Here is a 19,129-nt window from a genome sequence, read left to right as displayed (position 1 = left end):
AATGAAACCGAGAGCACCCACGTTCGTAGAATTAGGATACGCCATCCGTTTGTTTTTACGATAGTAAAAGTAAAGGAGGAGGAAAGTGCCAAAAATAGCACACGATGGCTAGATAAAACTTAGCACAAACAGAACTGAGTTCGAGCTTGTGCTATTTCATGCAGCGCAAAAAGAGAAGATAAAGAAAAGGATTCGCGCTATCCCATCAGATCGCCGGAGCAGTGCAATAGAGGGCATTTGAGTTGAACAACCCTTTATCGAATTCATGATTCAAGAAACTGGGAAGAAGAATAGCGTGATTGGTGAGAGCGGAGGAGTTACGTGGCAAGGCGGTAGAAAACTATCGTCTTTCGACTGCATTTCCAGTGAAGCAACGAGATACACAAGCAATTTTTCGGGCGGTTATGTCTCGTCTGGTTAATAGAATTTTAGTTGAATATCATCCTGCATTCGTATGTCATTCGTCTGGTTTTTGGCCTTAGCGGATGTTTATGTTGTCAGTCATGGCTGGCACACTGAAATTTAAGCGCAGTAACGAGATCATCCAGATCCAAGTTGCTCATATGCTTCGATATGACGGCGGAACTATTTTGCAGTCAGTTACACGCGCACCTGTATGTTCCGACGAGGTTGTCCGCGAACTCTGCCAGGCGAAAGATGTCCAGCATCTCGCGCAGGTACTCGTCAGTCATAGAGACGCCTCTGAGGCGTCCGAAGAGCACCAGCGTCTCCTTGCCGGTCATCATGTCGAGCAGGCCATCCTTCTCGGGGCAGTAGCCGAGGAAACTCCGGAACTGCGAAGCATACGATCCGAGCTCATTGAACTCAACATGTCCTTACATTATTGTGGCATGGCATCTTGAGCTTCGCCTGCAGCGAACAAAACCAAATTTTCTAGCTATATGATTTTTAATTTGCCTTTTTTCTTGTATTTGTCGTAGCAGGTGAACTATTCCGTTGGGAACGTGAAAGCTTCGTACGAGGACAGCATACCATGCTGGCAAAATGGGAGTCGGGATAAATGGCACGCGCTCAAAATGACGCCGCATGTGCTTGGAGGATTGACTAACAAACCACCCACTACAACCTATCCTACCAGGATTCCCTCGCACGGCACTTTTTAAACCAGAAAGGCAGCAGAGCTACCGCCAAGCCGAAGCGAAAAGGAATGGTGACGTTCTGCGGTGCCATATCACATCACTTAAGACCGATTCTTGGAGGACTCATCGCCGGGCTGAGGTTTTGGTACCTAAGATCAGAGTTGGGGCTGTAAAGTGTTGGTGTGTGTTCCCCGTCGCAGCAGGCACACGAAGGATGCCCTCTGCGGCACAAACTGGACCGCGATACTGACCTCCTCCTCCTCCTCCTGAGACTCATGTACGAAGCCACCATCGCAACATAAGTAGTGAGAGTTCACTGTCGAAAGATGCTGCCCCTTTCACGGAACATAATGTCAGAGGAGTGGGGATATTGCCGGGCGCGACAAACAGAGAGGATGGTCATGACCTTGTGAACATTGGCGAGGACACTAGAGTGAGACTCCAGGCGATGCTACCTACTTCGCCAATTTCACCTTCTGCTACACAATCCTAAACGATCTTCTTGCAAAATACACATTGAATACTAATTCTGGCTGAAAACTGTGGACCGGCGCGTATGTGCCTAATAGTACGAAAGAAGGATTAGAAGCCGTTCGGACAAGTGCTTGTATCAATGTAGTTAGCTGAGGTAGCGCCACGCCGAAGGCAAGATTAGTGCTTAGGAAAGAAGTTAGTAAAGCAAATAAAACAACGAATGGCTGCTGTTAAGAGCAGAGAAAACATTGGCAGAAAGGAAAGGGAAAGAAGTTGGCCAAGGCGTCGCAAATAAAAAGTTTGGGAGCGAAGACAGAATGGAACGCACAGGAAACGAAGTAGAAAAAGAGCAATAAAATGCAACTAGAATTTTCGGGAGCCACCGGAAAATCAAAAAGTGCCGCCATAAGAAAGGGAGTGGGGCCAGAGATAGAAGATATGAGGTTATGACAATCTTGGTCCCGACTGTTGTTTAGCGCTTGTCGCTCCCCACCAAATTCGACATCGCATTGCGTCAACGAAGGACTTCTGGAAGGATACCCTGGAGCGGAGCGGAGAAGCGCGATTACAGGTCAATGACACTACGCAAGGTTGAGCGGGGCAGCAGAGAAAAGCCGACTCCCTACGCATCACGTCATGGGCCCTCGTTTAGAAAGACCAAGCAACACCGACATCACACCTTGGCGGCACCGCTTGGCAGCCCATTTTATAAAGGCCGGTATAGGAGTTGCATCCATAGAGTGTCACATATTCTATACCGCAGGCAAATTTGGGTGACATTGCATAAGCGAGCTGCGCTTCAGCGAGCGTGCCATCATCGCTACGGTATAGAAGTTGCATCCATAGAGTGTCACATATTCTATACCGCAGGCAAATTTGGGTGACATTGCCTAAGCGAGCTGCGCTTCAGCGAGCGTGCCATAATCGCTACCTGTCATGGCTCAAGAACAAACTGACACGTTGTTAGTGACTGCAAAAAACCACAATATCAGTATAAAATAGTGTATAAAATCGATTTATTGATAGAGAAGTAAAGCTTCAAAAGATTTATTTGTGAGAGATTCTCAAGAGCTTCATACAAGACGAACAAGAAAATGTTACCATTTTTTATTGATTTATGCGTCAGGAGCTAAAACAAACCATGTGGCCACACCACACAAGTCAAGTAGGAGAGGAATGATTCCAGCTTCGTAGGGGGCGCCTACGACGGCATGCGATTGCAGCGACAGCTTGCCCTATAGTATATATTTGTGTGGACATGCATGGTTGCATCGCTCTCGTCCGCTTCTGTCGTTTCCCGCCAGCCGCATGCCGGCTTCATAACCAACTCCATCTTAATCTAGGGATCCTAATACCTGAGTACGCTTCTTTGCCCTTCGGGAGTCGTAGCAGCAAATGTCAATCGTGTTTGATGGCAATGTCAGCAGTACAATTCTTTTGTGCAGTTATATGGAAGTGGCCGAGATTCTACTCATTTACTCTCATAATTATTTTATCAGACGTTCTTCGGGCAACGTATACCTTGCCGGTAGACTGGAGCAAAGAGACGTTGGTGATGCAGGCGTCGCCGCTGTGTGGCAGCAGCTCCCCCGTCAGGATGCGGAATGTCGTCGTTTTGCCCGCGCCATTCACACCCAGAAGACCGAAGCACTCCCCTTTGCGCACCGTGAAGCTAAGGCCCTGCGTTCAAAAAATAGCGCCAGATAACTCTGACTTGTCACAACTGGGGACATTTAACGAAAAAAAATGAAACTAAGGGTCTCCCACTCCCAGAGACCTTGAACCTATAAGACGAAGTATGCTGCAGGGTTTTACGTGTACGAGACTATACAGTATACAGGAACAACGAAAACATGATGTACGGTCAACCCAAGAAACACCAGCGAGCCGCAACATCATCCAAATGCCTTCGATTGGATCACGGTCAAAGATCTGCATGAAGTGCCTCCTGCTAACCACCAGATCACGAAGTCCTGTTCCCTGGAGCCGATTTCTGTACTTTTCACAGTGCTTTCAGGTGCAACACTATCCGTGGTTAACGCAGCTAAACCAAGTTTGTCGAGGGATGGCTCGGTTCTGCTTGCTTTGTATAAGAACGAGACCATTAGCTAGCAGGGATCTAACTTTATTTAGGCAAGGACGGAACTATAGGTGCTATTCGTTGAAAAGTTTAGCGGTCAATTTCTTCGTCTGGCAACACTGGAAACGGCCACAGACATGGCCGATGCGCCAAGGGCACGGCGCGGCTTGGGCCACTGCGCCCGCACGCCGAAGAAAAAAAAACACCCACGTGCGTCATTTGCTCCGTTCCAATCTGATTCTAAAAGGTGGCGTCAACAGAGATGTTATTAATCGCACTCACATTGAACTCGAGGGAATACTGTGCGTTCTGTGAGGGAGAGTTTGTAACGTGAAACAGTCACGTGTTTCAGAGTCGTGCTTAGCATGGACAAGTACCGCCATCCCGCGGAGCCCGACGTAACGAGTGACGGCGCACCACGGCCGGGCTAGAGCGGCGGCGCGCGCTGTGTTGATACGGCCTTCGCAGCGGCGGCGGCGGCGGCGGCGGCGGCGAGAACAATGCAGCCCCGTCTCGACGTAAAGTTCCGCCACCAACGCGCGCACGCCGCTGCTCTAGCCCGGCCGTGGGCGCACTCACACGGTTGCATGGAGGAGAAGAGGGGGGCCTGATCTGCGAGCCGTGCGCACAACATCGCCTAGCAACAGACGCTTGACCACAGATATGGCGGCGCACACTTGGTTGCCTGCATGCATGCCGCGCCTTGAATACCGGCTATAGTCCTGAGTTACACTTTTGCAGCAGCAACTCCCCCATCTGCAATTGAACCGCAGACAACGCACAGATGTTGCTTCCCACCGTCAGCGCTCCCGATTCGAACGCACAGTGAATTTTGATACAGCCAGCGCCTCTGGTCGCGGCGACACGAAAGACTGAGCTTGAGCCACTTCATTTTTAGTAAGCAACCTCCAAGGGCACAGGCTGCATACAAGTTTGACCATGGCTGAGTTTGAAGGTGAGGTTTACGGAAAGGGTCGTTTTCTGGATTTGTACCTAGAGCAGTGAGCTATCGCTCTAACAATAAGTTTAAATCGAAAATCTCACATTCTTCAATGGTCACCAAAATTTATCAGGCCAGTTTCAGCACCATTACCATAACAAAAGCACACAAAAGGTTAGCTCCCCAACCTCTTTCCGCCTCCCCCCCCCCCCCAAAAAAAAGGGGGCGGCCTCTTCACATCGTCTCAGGAGCGTGTCTACGCAATGCTAGAACAATTGGAAGAGTGTTGTGGCACACTTAATGGCCCTTGACATTAATTCGAGAGGCAGACAGAGCTGGGGGATTAGTCCCCACAAGGGATATTTCATGCCTGTTTTCAGTAGCCTAGCAGGAAGGCCGTAGTTCCGCTTCTCACGGGGGACTGCGGGGTTGCAAGTGCTCACTGTGTGCAGCTTTGTTAGAACAAAATTTGCTGTAACGGGTCACTGTAAAGTCAGTTTGTTAGCGTGTGACGTTATTGTTTATCGAAGGCATCTCACACGTAGCGCTACTCCCAGGATGAGTTCAATGCGCATGCACCTCAGACGCATACGGAGATGCAGACCAGAACACATCCCGGGTTCGAGATCATGTTAAATTAAAGGGAGGGCCCAACTTAGTCTATGAGATAGGCTGGGCCGGCCAAGGCAGCTTTATGTATGAGTTTCACACATTCCTTGGCTCCGTTGACAAGATCTCGTAACCAAATGTCACTGCTAGAAATTTTCAGCAAACTTCTGCCTGGCGGATGGTACACTAGATGGCGCTGCTGTGCACATGGGGGTGACGAAGAGGCGGCTGGAGTGGTGGTCACAGTAGGGAAAAGAGGGGGGCGTTGGAAGAGTAATATACCGAGTTAGACTTTAGAACTGAAGGGTAGAAGGTAAACAGATGCGCGTGGGCAGGAAGGGGAAAGGGAGGGGAGTTGTTTAAAACCGGGGGGAGGGGGAGTAGGGCTAACCCATTCAGTTAGTTAAGGGTAGGGCAAATAAGTAGAATTACACAGGCAAGTCGGTAATTACAACCGACGTCCCGATACAAAGGTATGGCCCCCCCCCTAATCATCGTCATCATCAGCAGCTATATAGCAATATAGAGGAACTCTAGTTTGGCCACTGCTTCGAGGTAGCTAGATTCCCCATGTGTCGATTCACTAGTTGCACCAGTTCACCTAAGGTCTTTAGTTTGCCCATGAGGTGTAGAAACGCAGCAATGGCAATGGTGGACCGTGGAAGGACCTGTATCATTTGCATCGACAAGCTGAAAATCACGCTTCATCAACGAAATGACGTCACATCACCTGGTGGTAACCGTAAAGCTCTGTCAGTACTCTTTATCCCGTTTTAAAACGTGTCGTGATACCGTTCTCTTTCCCAGTTTAGTTCTCCACTATTTTCGAAGGCCGTTTTCATGTGGAACTATATATCACTCCCCTCGATCCTCACAGCCCCAATTAGTGATAAAGCCTCGTATAAAGTTAGCAAACCGAGTAATTTAAGAGCAATTGGCGTAACTGATTTTCATCGCCGAATTCGAATAACAACGAAGGGACTTCATTCACCGAGATTGCTTTCAAAAATACTACGAATATTGCGCCTGAACAGTGCACAGGGCTGAAGAGGGCCACTATCGGATATATGCAAGGCTAACAGGCAGCCTCTTCCAATTTGCAATCCAGAAAGCTACAAGAAAGAATTACGGAGATTTTGTGATATGATTCCGGGATGAAAATATTTAGGCAGAGAAGATTTGGCTCCGAAATGTTGCCTTAAATACGATTTACGATTGGGACTTTAGCGTCCCGCAATCTTATAGTCCCTTTCCAGCGCTCTGGTAAGTCGAAGACACCTCTACAACTTTCAATTACTACCTAGTTTGGCAAACTGCACGCCACGACCACCTCTCGTGGAGGTCATCAGAGCTTCTCGGCGAGGCTGGCGGTTCATTTTTTCTAATACAGCATTTGCAGAAAACGCGTTTATCAGTCTTCTAGGCTTGCTTGCTTGCTTGCTTGCTTGCTTGATTGATTGATTGATTGATTGACTGATTGATTGATTGATTGATTGATCCATTGATTGATCGATTGATTGATTGATTGATTGATTGATTGATTGATTGATTGATTGATTGATTGATTGATTGATTGATTGATTGATTGATTGATTGATTGATTGATTGATTGATTTTGGAGTCTGACACGCTGAATCTACACCTCGGCTATGAGGCGTACCGTAGTGGAGCGCTCCGGATTAATTTTGACCACCTGGGTGAGAATCCTTAACGTTCGCTGAAATGTCGACGCACGGCCGTTTTCACTTTTCGCCTCAGAAAAGCACCCAACGCTGTTGGGATGGAACCGAGTCCTTGGGCCGAGCAGCACAACGCCTTGGCCGCTGAGCCACCACCCCGGGTATCAAAATCCTTTTCGAATCCTGGCTTCTGTTCGGCTGCAGTACGGTGTAGTATCCCTCGGTTCCAAACCACCGCTACTGGAAATGACGTCACTTCTTGCATGACCAATTCTTTTTGAAGAAAACGGGCGAAGAAACATCCTTTTATTCGCCCGTAATGGCACTTTCAGAGCAGGTTACGTTGCAATAGTATTCAGCGATTTCGAAATGATTTGAAGTGGTCTCTCCACGTGCCCCCGCTAAGCCTGGACGATACGAAGCCGGGCTTAGGAGGCCCTCAAATTCTTCCGCACAAGCTGCGCGGGGAACTGCTGTGTATGCTCCCATCCTACGCTATCTGCTAATGTAACGTGTATTCTGGTAAGCTCTAACACGCGCCTACTCACGTGCTTGCTAATTGTAACTTCACTGTACTGTATTTTTACCCCAGATGAGTTTAACCTTGAGCTGGTTGCTACATGACATCGGCATAAAGCGACAGCGCAATGGACTGGACGGAACGAAAAGTAGGCGAACACTTCCACTTACTAGCAACCAAATAATTGTACTAGACCGGGGCACCAGCTTTATACACGGTCGTCGAACCCCATACAAGAAGGCAAAAAGGGAGCCAGGGCCAGGAAAATGTAAAAATGCATTTCTACAAAAGCACAGCAAGGATAACGAGACGTGCCTTTTTTTCAGATAGAAGATCTATTTCACGAATCTAGACACTTGTAACACCAAGCGAGCGATAAAACTCGTGTTGGGGTTCCAAGCGTTTCGCTTCATCAAAAAGATTGTTCACCTGTCCAAATGACACATGTGCTCCGTTACCCTTGCTGCACCTTTTTAAAAATGATTTTTTACGGTTTTCCCTCCCACTTCCCCTCTCCTTTTTTTCTTCTTGTTTTGGGTTGCAATAAAGTATTGTGGTTGCCAGTAAGCGCAAGCGTCTGTCTTCTCGTTCCGTTAAGCCTGTTGCGCTGCCGCGTTCTTACGAAGTTTTCGTCCTGCTTCACAGCCCTGTGAATGATGCTGTTCTAAACTTCACTTCCGGGTTCATACTTCCCCGGTGGCACAAACCCACCTTTAGAGCGAGGTTGTCCCCCATGTATCCGTAGGCCTTGAAGAGTCGGTGCACAACCATGAAGGGTGCCACCTGTTTTCGGGGCGAGTCGCTGGACATTAGACTCGACACAAGCTGCTTCTCAAGAAGGACGCCAGTGTCTTCTCCCTTGGACCGAGAGGGCTGCTCGAAATGAACAGACGCGAGTATTATAACAATGAATATACAAAAATGCTTACATGAACTGTGGCCATGTTATGAAACTTTGTTTTACTTAAGACAAACCATGCCTCTTGTCTTACAAAACAAGAACGATTTTGGTTTGTGAAATATAGAACAACCACAATATCTGCCTTTTTATTAAATTTTGTTAATGACGTCGCGTTACGGGCCACAAACGGTGAGCTACTTGGTCTGTTTTACAAATAAGGCAGATAAGGCGTGGTAGAATCCAGTCTTCAGCCAACGCGGGCGACAAAGACAAAGTAATAGGAAAGACTGTTACGACGTGCCGCGACTGGTGTGAGCAACATAAGGAGCGACGGCGCTAGAGCGAGAAAACGGGACCACTGGGATGGTTTGAGCTCGTGGCGCTGTGTACGACGAACGTGCAAGAAACGCCGCGTTCCGGACTTGGCCTTCCGTGTTCACATCTTGCCGAGCCTCAAGTTTGTGAGGGAGAGGGACGAGATGTTCACTGAAACATGGTAAAACAGCGCGGCTAGAGACAGGGCGCAAAGCAAGAAATACACAGGACTAGCGTTGTATCTTTGCTGCTTCCTCTAGCCGCGCTGTTTTATCAGGCTTCATTCCTCCAACCAGCTATAGCCCACGTTTAGGCACCGAGATGTTCACGCATTCTTTAATATCCATCCGTGCATCTTTAATTTTTCGGTGAATTACTGCAGGCAACACATTTACGTCTGTAGTCCGCTCACTAGAATAGACTTCGCGCCTGTGTTTCGAATCACTGAGAATCCAGACTACACAATCCCGAAACAGCCCCTTCGCAAATGTGTAAGCACGTTCTCTGCGCAAGATCTTAAATCTAACATAACCGGACTACTACCGCCTGCAAATTTATTGTGCACAAGGCTACTGTTGGGAGCCAACAGGGCTTTTTTGAAGCTAGTACAAACTTTCCTGGTCGGTGCACGTTTTAATTTGTTGTCAGGCAAGAGCTGCGTATGAAATCAGATATAGACGGTAAGGCAAAAGACCGATCCGCAAGCGCAGAAGTATGCCTGAGCAAATGTTTTTATTGCTAGTGTTTAGTGACGATATAGTTTGGTCGTTATGTATATACAGGGTGTCCCAGCTATCATGCACCAAGATTTAAAAAAAGAGTAATGGTGTAAGTCTAAAAAAACCTAGTGCATAATGTATGCAGTACTGTAGAGAAGCGGACAGTATTTTTTTTTGTTAATGATACTTAATAATTAATTAGCTAACTCGAGAAGTACTGTCCTAATCACTGAAGTGTCAATGAGGCATTTGTAGGTACCCACGAGAGGCATCTAACTGCGGTATTTTCTGCGACGAATTAATTGCGTACACGTTTATTGTGACTGATAAAGAAAACCCGCGAAATATGAAACATACCACGTGACAGCGCCTCCACGTGCATCCTACAGCAACGCCCTCAAACAGGCTGCCTATGAGTTAGCCAGAATGAAATAAACAAAATAAAGAAAGAATAAATCGCGACTGAGTCTGTGCCTTATCTGCACACGCGCCCCGCGAATCTTGCTGTTGCTGCTCCTTCCATGCATGCCATTATCAAGGTGATGAGCTGTCTCTTTGGGCGGGTAACACGCGAAGCAGTTGCTTTCAATCAGCTTATTTGGGGACGCTGCTTTACAATGCGCGTGGAAGCGCCGTCACGAGGTATTTTTCATATTTCGCGGGTTTTCGTTATCAGTCAGAATAAATGAGTACGCAATTAGTTTGTCGCTGAAAATACCGCAGTTAGATGCCCCTCGTGAGTACCTACAAGTGCCTCATTGACACTTCAGTGATTAGGACAGTAATTCTCGAGTTAGATAATTAATTACAATTAATTAGTTAAGTCACATTGAAAAAAAAAATACTGTCCGGTTCTTCACAGTACCGCAAACATTATGCACTTGGTTTTCTTTGAGTTACGCCATTGCTCTTTTTTTAAATCTTGGTGCATGATAGCTGGGACACCCTGTATAGTTATCCGAGTATTCACCATCTCGCCACTAACAAGTGCTTGTAAATCGAATGAAAGCGCGGCACAATTTTATTCAGTGGACGCACAAACACATCCGCACGGCTTAGAGTTTTCTGGTGTAGTTATCCAAAGAAAGGTGTACCTCTTTCTTGGAAGCTGGCGAGCCTTGCACGACCTCGCATTTCACATCTTCGCCCTCGTAGAGAGAGTCATCCGGGGCACTAAGCCTCTTGCTCGCTTCCGGAAGCAACCACTCGAGTAAAAGCAGCAGGCCGAACATCGCCGCGCCCTCTACGGACAGGCTGAGAAACTCGTAGTAGGCGGAGTACGGGTGCACGTCCAGCACATTGATCGCGTGCTTCGAAGGATCCGGTGCATCGAGATCTGCGCGGGAAACACAAATTGGGCCACCCAGAAAATGAGCGTTCCCACCACCTATACAATTAACAAAAAGCACCGATAGGTTCAGTTGCGCAATTCGCAGCTTTGTTAATTTTGTGTCCTTTTAAAAGTGTCGTGTCCGTTTCCAGCGAGCCAGGATTGGTTGAAAATAGACGAATGGAGATGACGCAGCACATACATTGGTCAGAGGCCTCGCAAGAGGCCTCACACGACTGAAACGCAGGCTAAACGGCTGAAATGGACACAACTCATGTTTCCGCCCTTGTTTTCTTTAAATTTCCCATTATGCGTGCCTTTTCCCCTCGTAAAGTGCATGGGATGGCTGATTCGTCACCCGGGCTTTTTAAATAGCATTTAGCGCCCGTCTCCTAGACGTCCTTAACTCATTGTTCAGAGCTTTTCAATATGAAATGACAACAATTTCGCCAGCGACTGCAAAGCCCGTGTATTCACAGGATACATATGCGCTTCCTTTGGCCACGTGGTGCGGGAGAAAATGCCCCGATCGAGTGAATTCTTTATGAGAATAATTTGAGAATATTCTCATAATTTTTTTAAATGTTTTTCATACTTCTTGATGTCTGTCAAGCAGCAAGCAAATAGGTTATACTTGCTTCGCGCCGGCCTTTTCAAGTTCTGAGCCCAAGGACGCGGTTTCGATCCCGGCCGTGGTGGTCGCATTTCAGATGCAGGCGGAAAGGGAAAACGCCGGTGTGTCGAGATTTCGGCGCACGTTAAAGATCGAAAGGTATTCGAAATTAATGCGGAGCCTTCCACTAAGGCCCGCCTCGTAGCGCAGGCGCACCTTCAGCACATCAACACCGACAAATGTGAAATCTTCTGTGTCCAAGAGGACGCGCGCATCAGTTTCTTACATCACGAGCGGGCGCCAGCCTTCGCGGGCCGCTTTTTGTGTTATGTGTATGCGTGTGTATATGCATTTGTGTGCGCGAGTGTGCGTATGTGTGCGAGCGCGCGCGTGCATTGCTACACTGCAATGCTCGATTCACTGTACTCCGAAACTAGTAACCATATCTCATTGATTGTTTTGTCTGCCGTCTTCTACTTTTTTAGTGCACTACCAAAGGAGGCCTATAGTGCTGTTGGTGGGCCCTTACAAATAAATAAATAAATAAATAAATAAATAAATAAATAAATAAATAAATAAATAAATAAATAAAAATAAATAAAATAATTGGCGCACCGCGGCAGCCGGCCCATCTCGGAAGGTATCGGGCCTACGCATCTCATGTCAACCCGATCCCTGACAGCCAATGGAAAGGCTGAGTTCATTGCGAGTGGGTTAAACAGAAGGTTCAGCCCTCAAGCGGCACCGGCGATCACTATCGATTTTAAAGGGACACTTGTACTAAGAATAAATACCGCAGTAAATGGTGGGGTCAACCAGAGAGGGGATTGGCGAAGCATACGACCTTTAACCGGCCGGCGTGGGTTCCCTCCGGATTCGGGATGCGCGTTTTAAGTGCCGAGCACTTTAAGGTGCCGCCTTCTCCTAGGTCGTCCGGGGTCACGGTATCTATAGCGGTAACGCGTGACACTTAACGCTTTGTCGAAACCCAAGGAGCCTTCGAGAATATCACTTGGCAGGGACCGCACCTGGGCCCTTCGCGTTACGAAGCCGATGACAATCCCATCGAGCCACGCAGGCAGACGTTACTCACATGCAAAGTGTTGGGGATGATAATTGCGCTGCGCCATTGTCACGGAAGCTGCCGTTGCTGGGCCGCAAATAAGTACGCAATAACAAACATAAAATCGGGAATTACCGCTTTAAATAAACCAAATGAGTGAAAACCTGAATCGAAATGTCTCTTTGTGGGCATTTTTAGGGGCTGCGGCACCCTCTGTTGACTCTTTTTCTCCATTTCTTCTGTAACATAAAAAGGTCAAAAAGGTCAGCTTCACAATACTACTACTACTACTACTACTACTACTACTACTACTACTACTACTAGTACTACTACTACTACTACTACTACTACTACTACTACTACTACTACTACTACTCGGAAAAACCGTACCTTTCAGACACGCCCGACAGGCGGGGTTCTACCCTTGTTCTACTCTTAAACTGCCAACTCTACTGTGTTGTAATCCAGCTTCCACTGTTATTTACACTCGTGTATTCTCGAGGCTTTCACATGAGACGTGTAATGGTTTTGAGCGACAATAACTATGTTTCCTTCCTTTATTGTTCATTGCTTTTTTTTTCCTTTCTCAGCGACGACAACGCCACGAGATCTCATGCCGATACTGTGGTGGAATGGTGCTCTGTGTACGCAAGTAGTTTAAGCCACAACAAAATTATCAAAACTTGATAACATACACTCAGGTCATGTCTGCCGAATGGGGATACCGAATGGGGGGCATAAAAATGAAATATACTTCATGCTATGCAATGAACCTGGCATCGTGCAGGATATGGAAGTGGGAAGGGTGAGGCGTAGTGACCACATGATGGTAAGACCTCCAATTAGGCTATATTTTAAGAAGAATCGTAACAAGCCAGTACGAAAGAAGCCGAGCAGTGAGCTAACCGTAAGACGGATAGTTGAAGAATTCAGGATTGCGCTGCAGACCCGATATTCAGCTCTAACCGAGGGAGCAGAGTTCACGCATAGGACGCGACCGACGTTCTTACACGAATTATTACGGGCTGTTCAATAGAAGTCGGAGTTAAGATCGCTAGACGGGACGCTGGTGAAGTTTCCCAGAAGACGAAAGATTTAATTATGAAACGGCAAAGCATGACACTCTCTACCCCAGAAGACAATAGAACTAGCGGAGCTTTCGAAGTTATTAAATAAGCGTAAGACAGATTACACACGGAAAAGTATAATATGGAGAGGATTGAACATGCTGTAAAGAACGGAGGCAGCCTGTCGGGAAAAATCACATGCATACACTTAAAGGCGAGCAAGGGAATGTCATCACAAATACGGATAAAAAAGTTATAGTAGCTAAGGAGTTCTGTAGAGATCTGTACAATAGCCACGACATCCAAGATAATACCGAACGAGGAAGCAGTTCAGAGAAGGTATAAGACATCCCACCAGTACCGACAGAAGTAGAGAAGGCTTTTAAAGAAATGCAAGTGGGCAAAGCTCCTGGTGAGGATCAGATTACAGCAGACCTCTTCAAGGATGGCGGGCAAATTGTACTAGAAAAACTGGCAAACCTGAATACGCAATGCCTAATGACCACGAGTGTACCGGGATATCGATCGGAAGAACGCGAGAATCATCCTAATCCACCTCCAGGGGTGGCTCAGTGACTAAGGCATTGCGCTGCTGAGCACGATGTCGTGTGCTCGATTCCCGGCCACGCCGGCCGCTTTTCTGATCGAAGCGAAAAGCAAAAACGCCCGTGTGTACGATATTTCGGCGCACGTTAAACATCCCCGGGTGGTGAAATTATTCCGTGGACCCCCACTACGGCGCGCCTGATCGCCTGCGTTGCGTCGGCGCGGTAAAACCTACTATAATCAATCAATCAATCAATCAATCAATCAATCAATCAATCAATCAATCAATCAATCAATCAATCAATCAATCAATCAATCAATCAATCAATCAATCAATCAAGTGTCATCCTAATTCATAAGAAAGGAGGACTTTAAAAATTCCAGGTCGATCAGCTTACGTTCAGTCGTCTACAACGTACTTGCTAAGCAAATCGCTAATACAATTTCTGCCACCTTAGATTTCAGTCAACCTTGAACAAGCAGGGTTTCGTAAAGGCTATTCAACAATAGACCATATTCACACGATCAATCAGGTGATAGAGGAATGCGTGGAGTACACTCAACCCCTATACATCGCCTTCATAAATTATGACAAAGCATTTGACTGGGTCGAAACCTCAGCAGTCATGCAGACATTGAGGAATAAGGGTGTAGACGTGCATTACGTAAGAATACAGTCGAACACGGATATACCGAACTCCAAAGGGATCGCGAAATAGTTCGATATATGAAAAATTCGATATAAAAAATATGGGCTCTGAGACCTCACCTGTGGCGGACGACCACTTACCGATCGGCGCATTCAAGAATGACAACTAATTCCGCACTAACGACGCAACAGGATGCTTTATTTGCGTGAAAAGAAATCGCTGATCTTGGCCTGCTTCTTCGTCCTGTACATGGAATTAAAGACGCTGGTCTCAATATTCTCGAGGCTATCCAGGTATGACAGCCCAGTTCCTCCCATGTCGCCGCAACTACGTAGAATCAGGCTGAACGCAGCCGCCAGTTCACCGGCGGAGTACGATCGTGTAGCCGCATCCTCGTCCGGACGATCTTCGCCACTCGAGCCATCAGCCTGGGTTCCTGCAACCGCAGCTACGATATCCTCGTCACCGACGCTCGCAACAGCCTAAACATTGCTGTCAGCGTTCACGAAGTCGCAGGCAGACATTCCGTCTGGAACAGCAGCCGGGAAAAGGGACGACAGCTCGCGAAACGGGTCGACCATGTCCTATTCGTCGTCGTCGCCGTCTTCGCAAGCTTCCGAATGTTCGGCCGTCGCCTTCCAGAAGCAGTTGGCCACGCTCTGCTTTACGCTGTTCCAGGCACCAGTAATCATTTGTATGGCACCCAGCTGGTCAACTTTAAGCTCGGTGCCCACGCGGAGGTTCATGAAAAGCCTATCGAGGAGTCGCCTCCTGTACCCAACCTTGAACGACGCTCGAGCGGCTGCAGCCTGGCTGTTGTGTTCGGAGGCAGACACTTGAGCTCGATGTTGTCGAGCTCGCAGGTGGTTTGGTTGGCTGAGCAGTTATCCACGAGAAGGCAAGCGTGACGCTCCGACGCCCCGGCTTCTGTCCCTGTCGTGTTTTTGCGAAGGCACTAAGCGACAGCGGAAATCGGGGGTGCAGCGACCGCCGAAGAGCACCTTCCAGCTCTTGCGGTGTTCGATATACCCAATGTCGGGAAAAATACCGTTCGATATAAACGTACGAATTCCTATACTTTTACACAGAATTTTCAAGGGGATAATTCATCAGTTCGATATAGACAATAATTCGATATACCCGTGTTCGATATATCCGTGTTCGACTATATTAGAGGTTAGCTACAATGAGTCCACAGCTACCATAGTCCTCCATAAGGAGACCAGTAAAATACCTATAAGAAAGGGCGTGAGACTAGGAGACAAAATTTCGCTAATGTTATTCATAGCATGCCCACAAGAGGGATTCAGGACATGGTGTTGGGAACAGGTGGGCGCCAGGTTAATGAAGAATACCTCAGTAACCTCAGATTTGCTGATGGCATTGCGTTGCTACGTCACTCGGGGGTGAATTTTTACTGCACTGTACAGGCAGAGTAGAATCGTGAGCCTTAAAATTAATATGCAGAGAACTGAAGTAATGTTCGATAGCCTGGGAAGAGCACAGCAGTTTGAAATAGGGGGCGACGCAGTGGAAGTGGTAAGCGATTATATCTACTTAGGCCAAGTAGTGACCCCCGATCCCAAGCATGAGGCAGAGATAATTACAAGGATAAGAATGGGGTGGAATGCATTCGACAGGCATTCTCAGGTAAGGAATGATTGCCTATCATTGTCCCTGAAGATGAATGTGAATAACAGCGGCATCTTACCTGCACTCACCTACGGGGCAGAAACTTAAAGGATCACTAAAAGGATTCAACTTAAATTGACGGCGATTCAGCGAGCAATGGAACTGAAGATGATAGGTGTAACGTTTAGGGACAAGAAAGGAGCGAAGTGGTTAAGGGAACAAACGCGTGTTAAGGACATATTAGTAGAAATTATGAAGAAGAAATGGGCGTGGGCAGGGCATGTAGTGCGAAGGCAAGATAACCGTTGGTCATTACGGGCAACAGAGTGGATCCCTAGAGAAGGCAAGCACTGCACGGGGCGGCAAAATGTTAGGTGGGCGGGTGAGATCAAGAAGTGTGCGAAGTTAAATTGGTCGCAGTTAGCACGGAACTGGGATAATTGGAGATTTACAGGAGAGGAATTTGCGCTGCAGTGGGTGTAGACAGGCTGATGATGATTTTATTTGTGCTGAACAAAATAGAACATTGCTCTTGGCCAGACAGTCTGAAGGGCACACCCGTGGTTCCCGTCTATAAAAGTGGTAGAAGCAACATTCAACTACCGCCCTATTTCAGTTGCATCGCGTTCAACGGAGATTCTCGACGAACACGTATTGGTGTCATGACTTCTTTTGTAACAATACATGATCTGCTGAGTGAGCGTCAGTACAGGTTTATCTCCGGCGCGGGCGGGCAGCTGTTAATTGAAAAGTTGTCTGATACCGTTCATAATAATATAGATAAAAACAAGGTTTCGTTTGGGCTATTCCTTGCTGTTAAAAAGCGTTAAATACAGTGAACCATTATATACTCTGTAATAAATTATACCCTTATGGTTTCCGCGGACCGTTTCTATCTCTGCTTCAAAGTTACCTTCTGGATCATTCTCAGGTATAAATAAGCCTGAAGACGTGTACCACAAGGATCTATTATGTCAACTCTTTTTAATTTGTATGAAATGATTTGGATACTGTTGCCAAAACTTCGAAAATTTATCAATACTCTGATGACACTCGGCTGGTATCTGGCAAGTCATAGATTATTGACTCACTCTTTCAAATCTTCAGAATGATGCTAGAAATAGAGCCTATTGGTTCGAGGCAATCTAATATTAATCAATACTGTAAATAGTCGGCTAGTTGATTTCGGAAATCGACAGTAAACAGTGCCAAATGAATGCTTCATTAGGATACACACATCAAATGGCACATCCTGTTCCTGTACCCGTATTTTCTCTGTCGCGCCTGTTAAATACCTAGGTGTATATTTTGATGGGCATCTTTCGTTGAACACACACATGACACATATGTAAAAAGCTCAGACGTACTGCCTGTAGGTTGTTAAATATTTCTGCCTTTCTTAGTGTAAAATACTTGCTCAAATTTTGGGTTATAGTGTTGAGCGTCATGACATGTGCTATTTTTTCAGCGGCTCCACGAGCTGAAAAAAAAAACAGTATTTTTAGAAAACAGCCAATATTCACAGGTGCCCGATGAGGACAGTAGTTAGGGCAAGCGGCTTACCGTCATTTGATATTTTGTTTAAGCAAATCGTCGGGTTAAAATATTTCTGGTGTATGGATTACCGAACTCCAAATGTTGAACCTATACAACCTCGTTATATGACGCCAAGGGTCCGTACCCATTACGGAAAGGCTTTGAGGCCGTTTATATACCGGCTATTTTCAATATATTGCCTGACGAAATGTTCGCTGCAACTACACGGAGACATTTGCGTGCCGCCATTCTAGCATTAGAATGTTGCTTAAGTGTGTATTTGTGCGCTGTTACCGTTTTTGTTTTTTCTCCTTTTTCTCTATTCGTTTTTTTTTTTTTTCTCTATTCAGCCATCGCTACGAACGACTACTTTTGACAGTAGTGATGGCCGCTGCTGTAGGGCGACGCCGCGCAAGCCCACCTGTAAGCTTTGGGGTCCCACTTTACCGCTATACTCCTTGATAATAAACCAAATATTCAAAATGAAGGAAGCTCACATTAACGCGTAAGACTTGAAGGTAGTGAAGCTATACGCAACCTTCACGACCATCACGAATGTTTAAGTTCCCGATTCCCGCCGATTTGCGTCTTTGCTGCTTCAACGACCTTTACTCCATTGTTGATATAAGTGGGCACTTTTTTTTGAAGGAATGATATTTGGACATCACCTTTAACGGCAAACGCTAGAGTCTTTCTCGTTCCGAGCAAGTGTTGCCACGATAACGGCGAATGGAGTTTTGTTTTTTTTTTTTTTCTTGCCCATCTCTGCCGATCTCCCTAAGTCGGTGTGCTTTGCTTGACAAACGTGCTCCGAGGACGCTGAGCGGTCTCCGCGAGGCACGCACACACGAACGCTCTTCATCTCGTTTTTTTTTTTTTTAACTTCCTGGTGGTCGCCGCAATCTTAGCCAATCACCCTGAATGGGCATGCTTGGCTTGACGAACGTGCGCCGTTGACTCTGGGCGGTCACCGCGATGCACGCACACACGAGCGTGGGCCGTCGCTGCGATGTCTGCGCTCACGTTCTTTTTTTTTCTCACTCTGCCCCTCTTTTCTCTCTTTGAACTACTTTCAATTCGTTTTTTTTTTTTTTACCTCAAATGCCCTGAGTAGGGGTATTACATAAGAAATTGCCGAACGTTCTCGCGTTCGGCAATTTCTTAGTGTTTTTATCTACGGACACGAAAAATTACGATTTGCTATACAGCTTCGCTGTTCGATTCCTCTCAGCTTCTTGGCCAGTCCCTTGCATGACAGTCGTGCATGGCTGAAATAGACCGTCCAGATATCACCGGACCCCCTGCAAGGTGATGCGCAGTCTCACAGCCAACGGAGATCATTTATCACAACTGTT

General features: G+C 46.9%; 1 protein-coding gene across 1 annotated transcript in view; it reads right to left on the bottom strand.

Moving 5' to 3' along the window:
• LOC144167435 (phospholipid-transporting ATPase ABCA3-like) overlaps positions 1–19,129 on the bottom strand; it is a 66,251-nt gene that overhangs the window by 10,154 nt on the left and 36,968 nt on the right. Inside the window, exons 12-15 of the mRNA XM_077696698.1 lie at positions 10,432–10,673; positions 8,114–8,275; positions 3,096–3,254; positions 613–794 (exon numbers count right to left, since the gene is read on the bottom strand). Coding sequence (XP_077552824.1) covers positions 613–794; positions 3,096–3,254; positions 8,114–8,275; positions 10,432–10,673 — 745 coding nt within the window. The remainder of the gene's footprint in view (positions 1–612; positions 795–3,095; positions 3,255–8,113; positions 8,276–10,431; positions 10,674–19,129) is intronic.

Source organism: Haemaphysalis longicornis, unplaced genomic scaffold (assembly GCF_048455015.1).
Source record: "Haemaphysalis longicornis isolate Haplotype H1 unplaced genomic scaffold, Haemaphysalis longicornis Haplotype H1 scaffold_2, whole genome shotgun sequence".
NCBI classification, from domain to species: domain Eukaryota; kingdom Metazoa; phylum Arthropoda; class Arachnida; order Ixodida; family Ixodidae; genus Haemaphysalis; species Haemaphysalis longicornis.
Note: the sequence above shows the minus strand (reverse complement) of the source record. Positions and strands in the feature narration are given on the sequence as shown.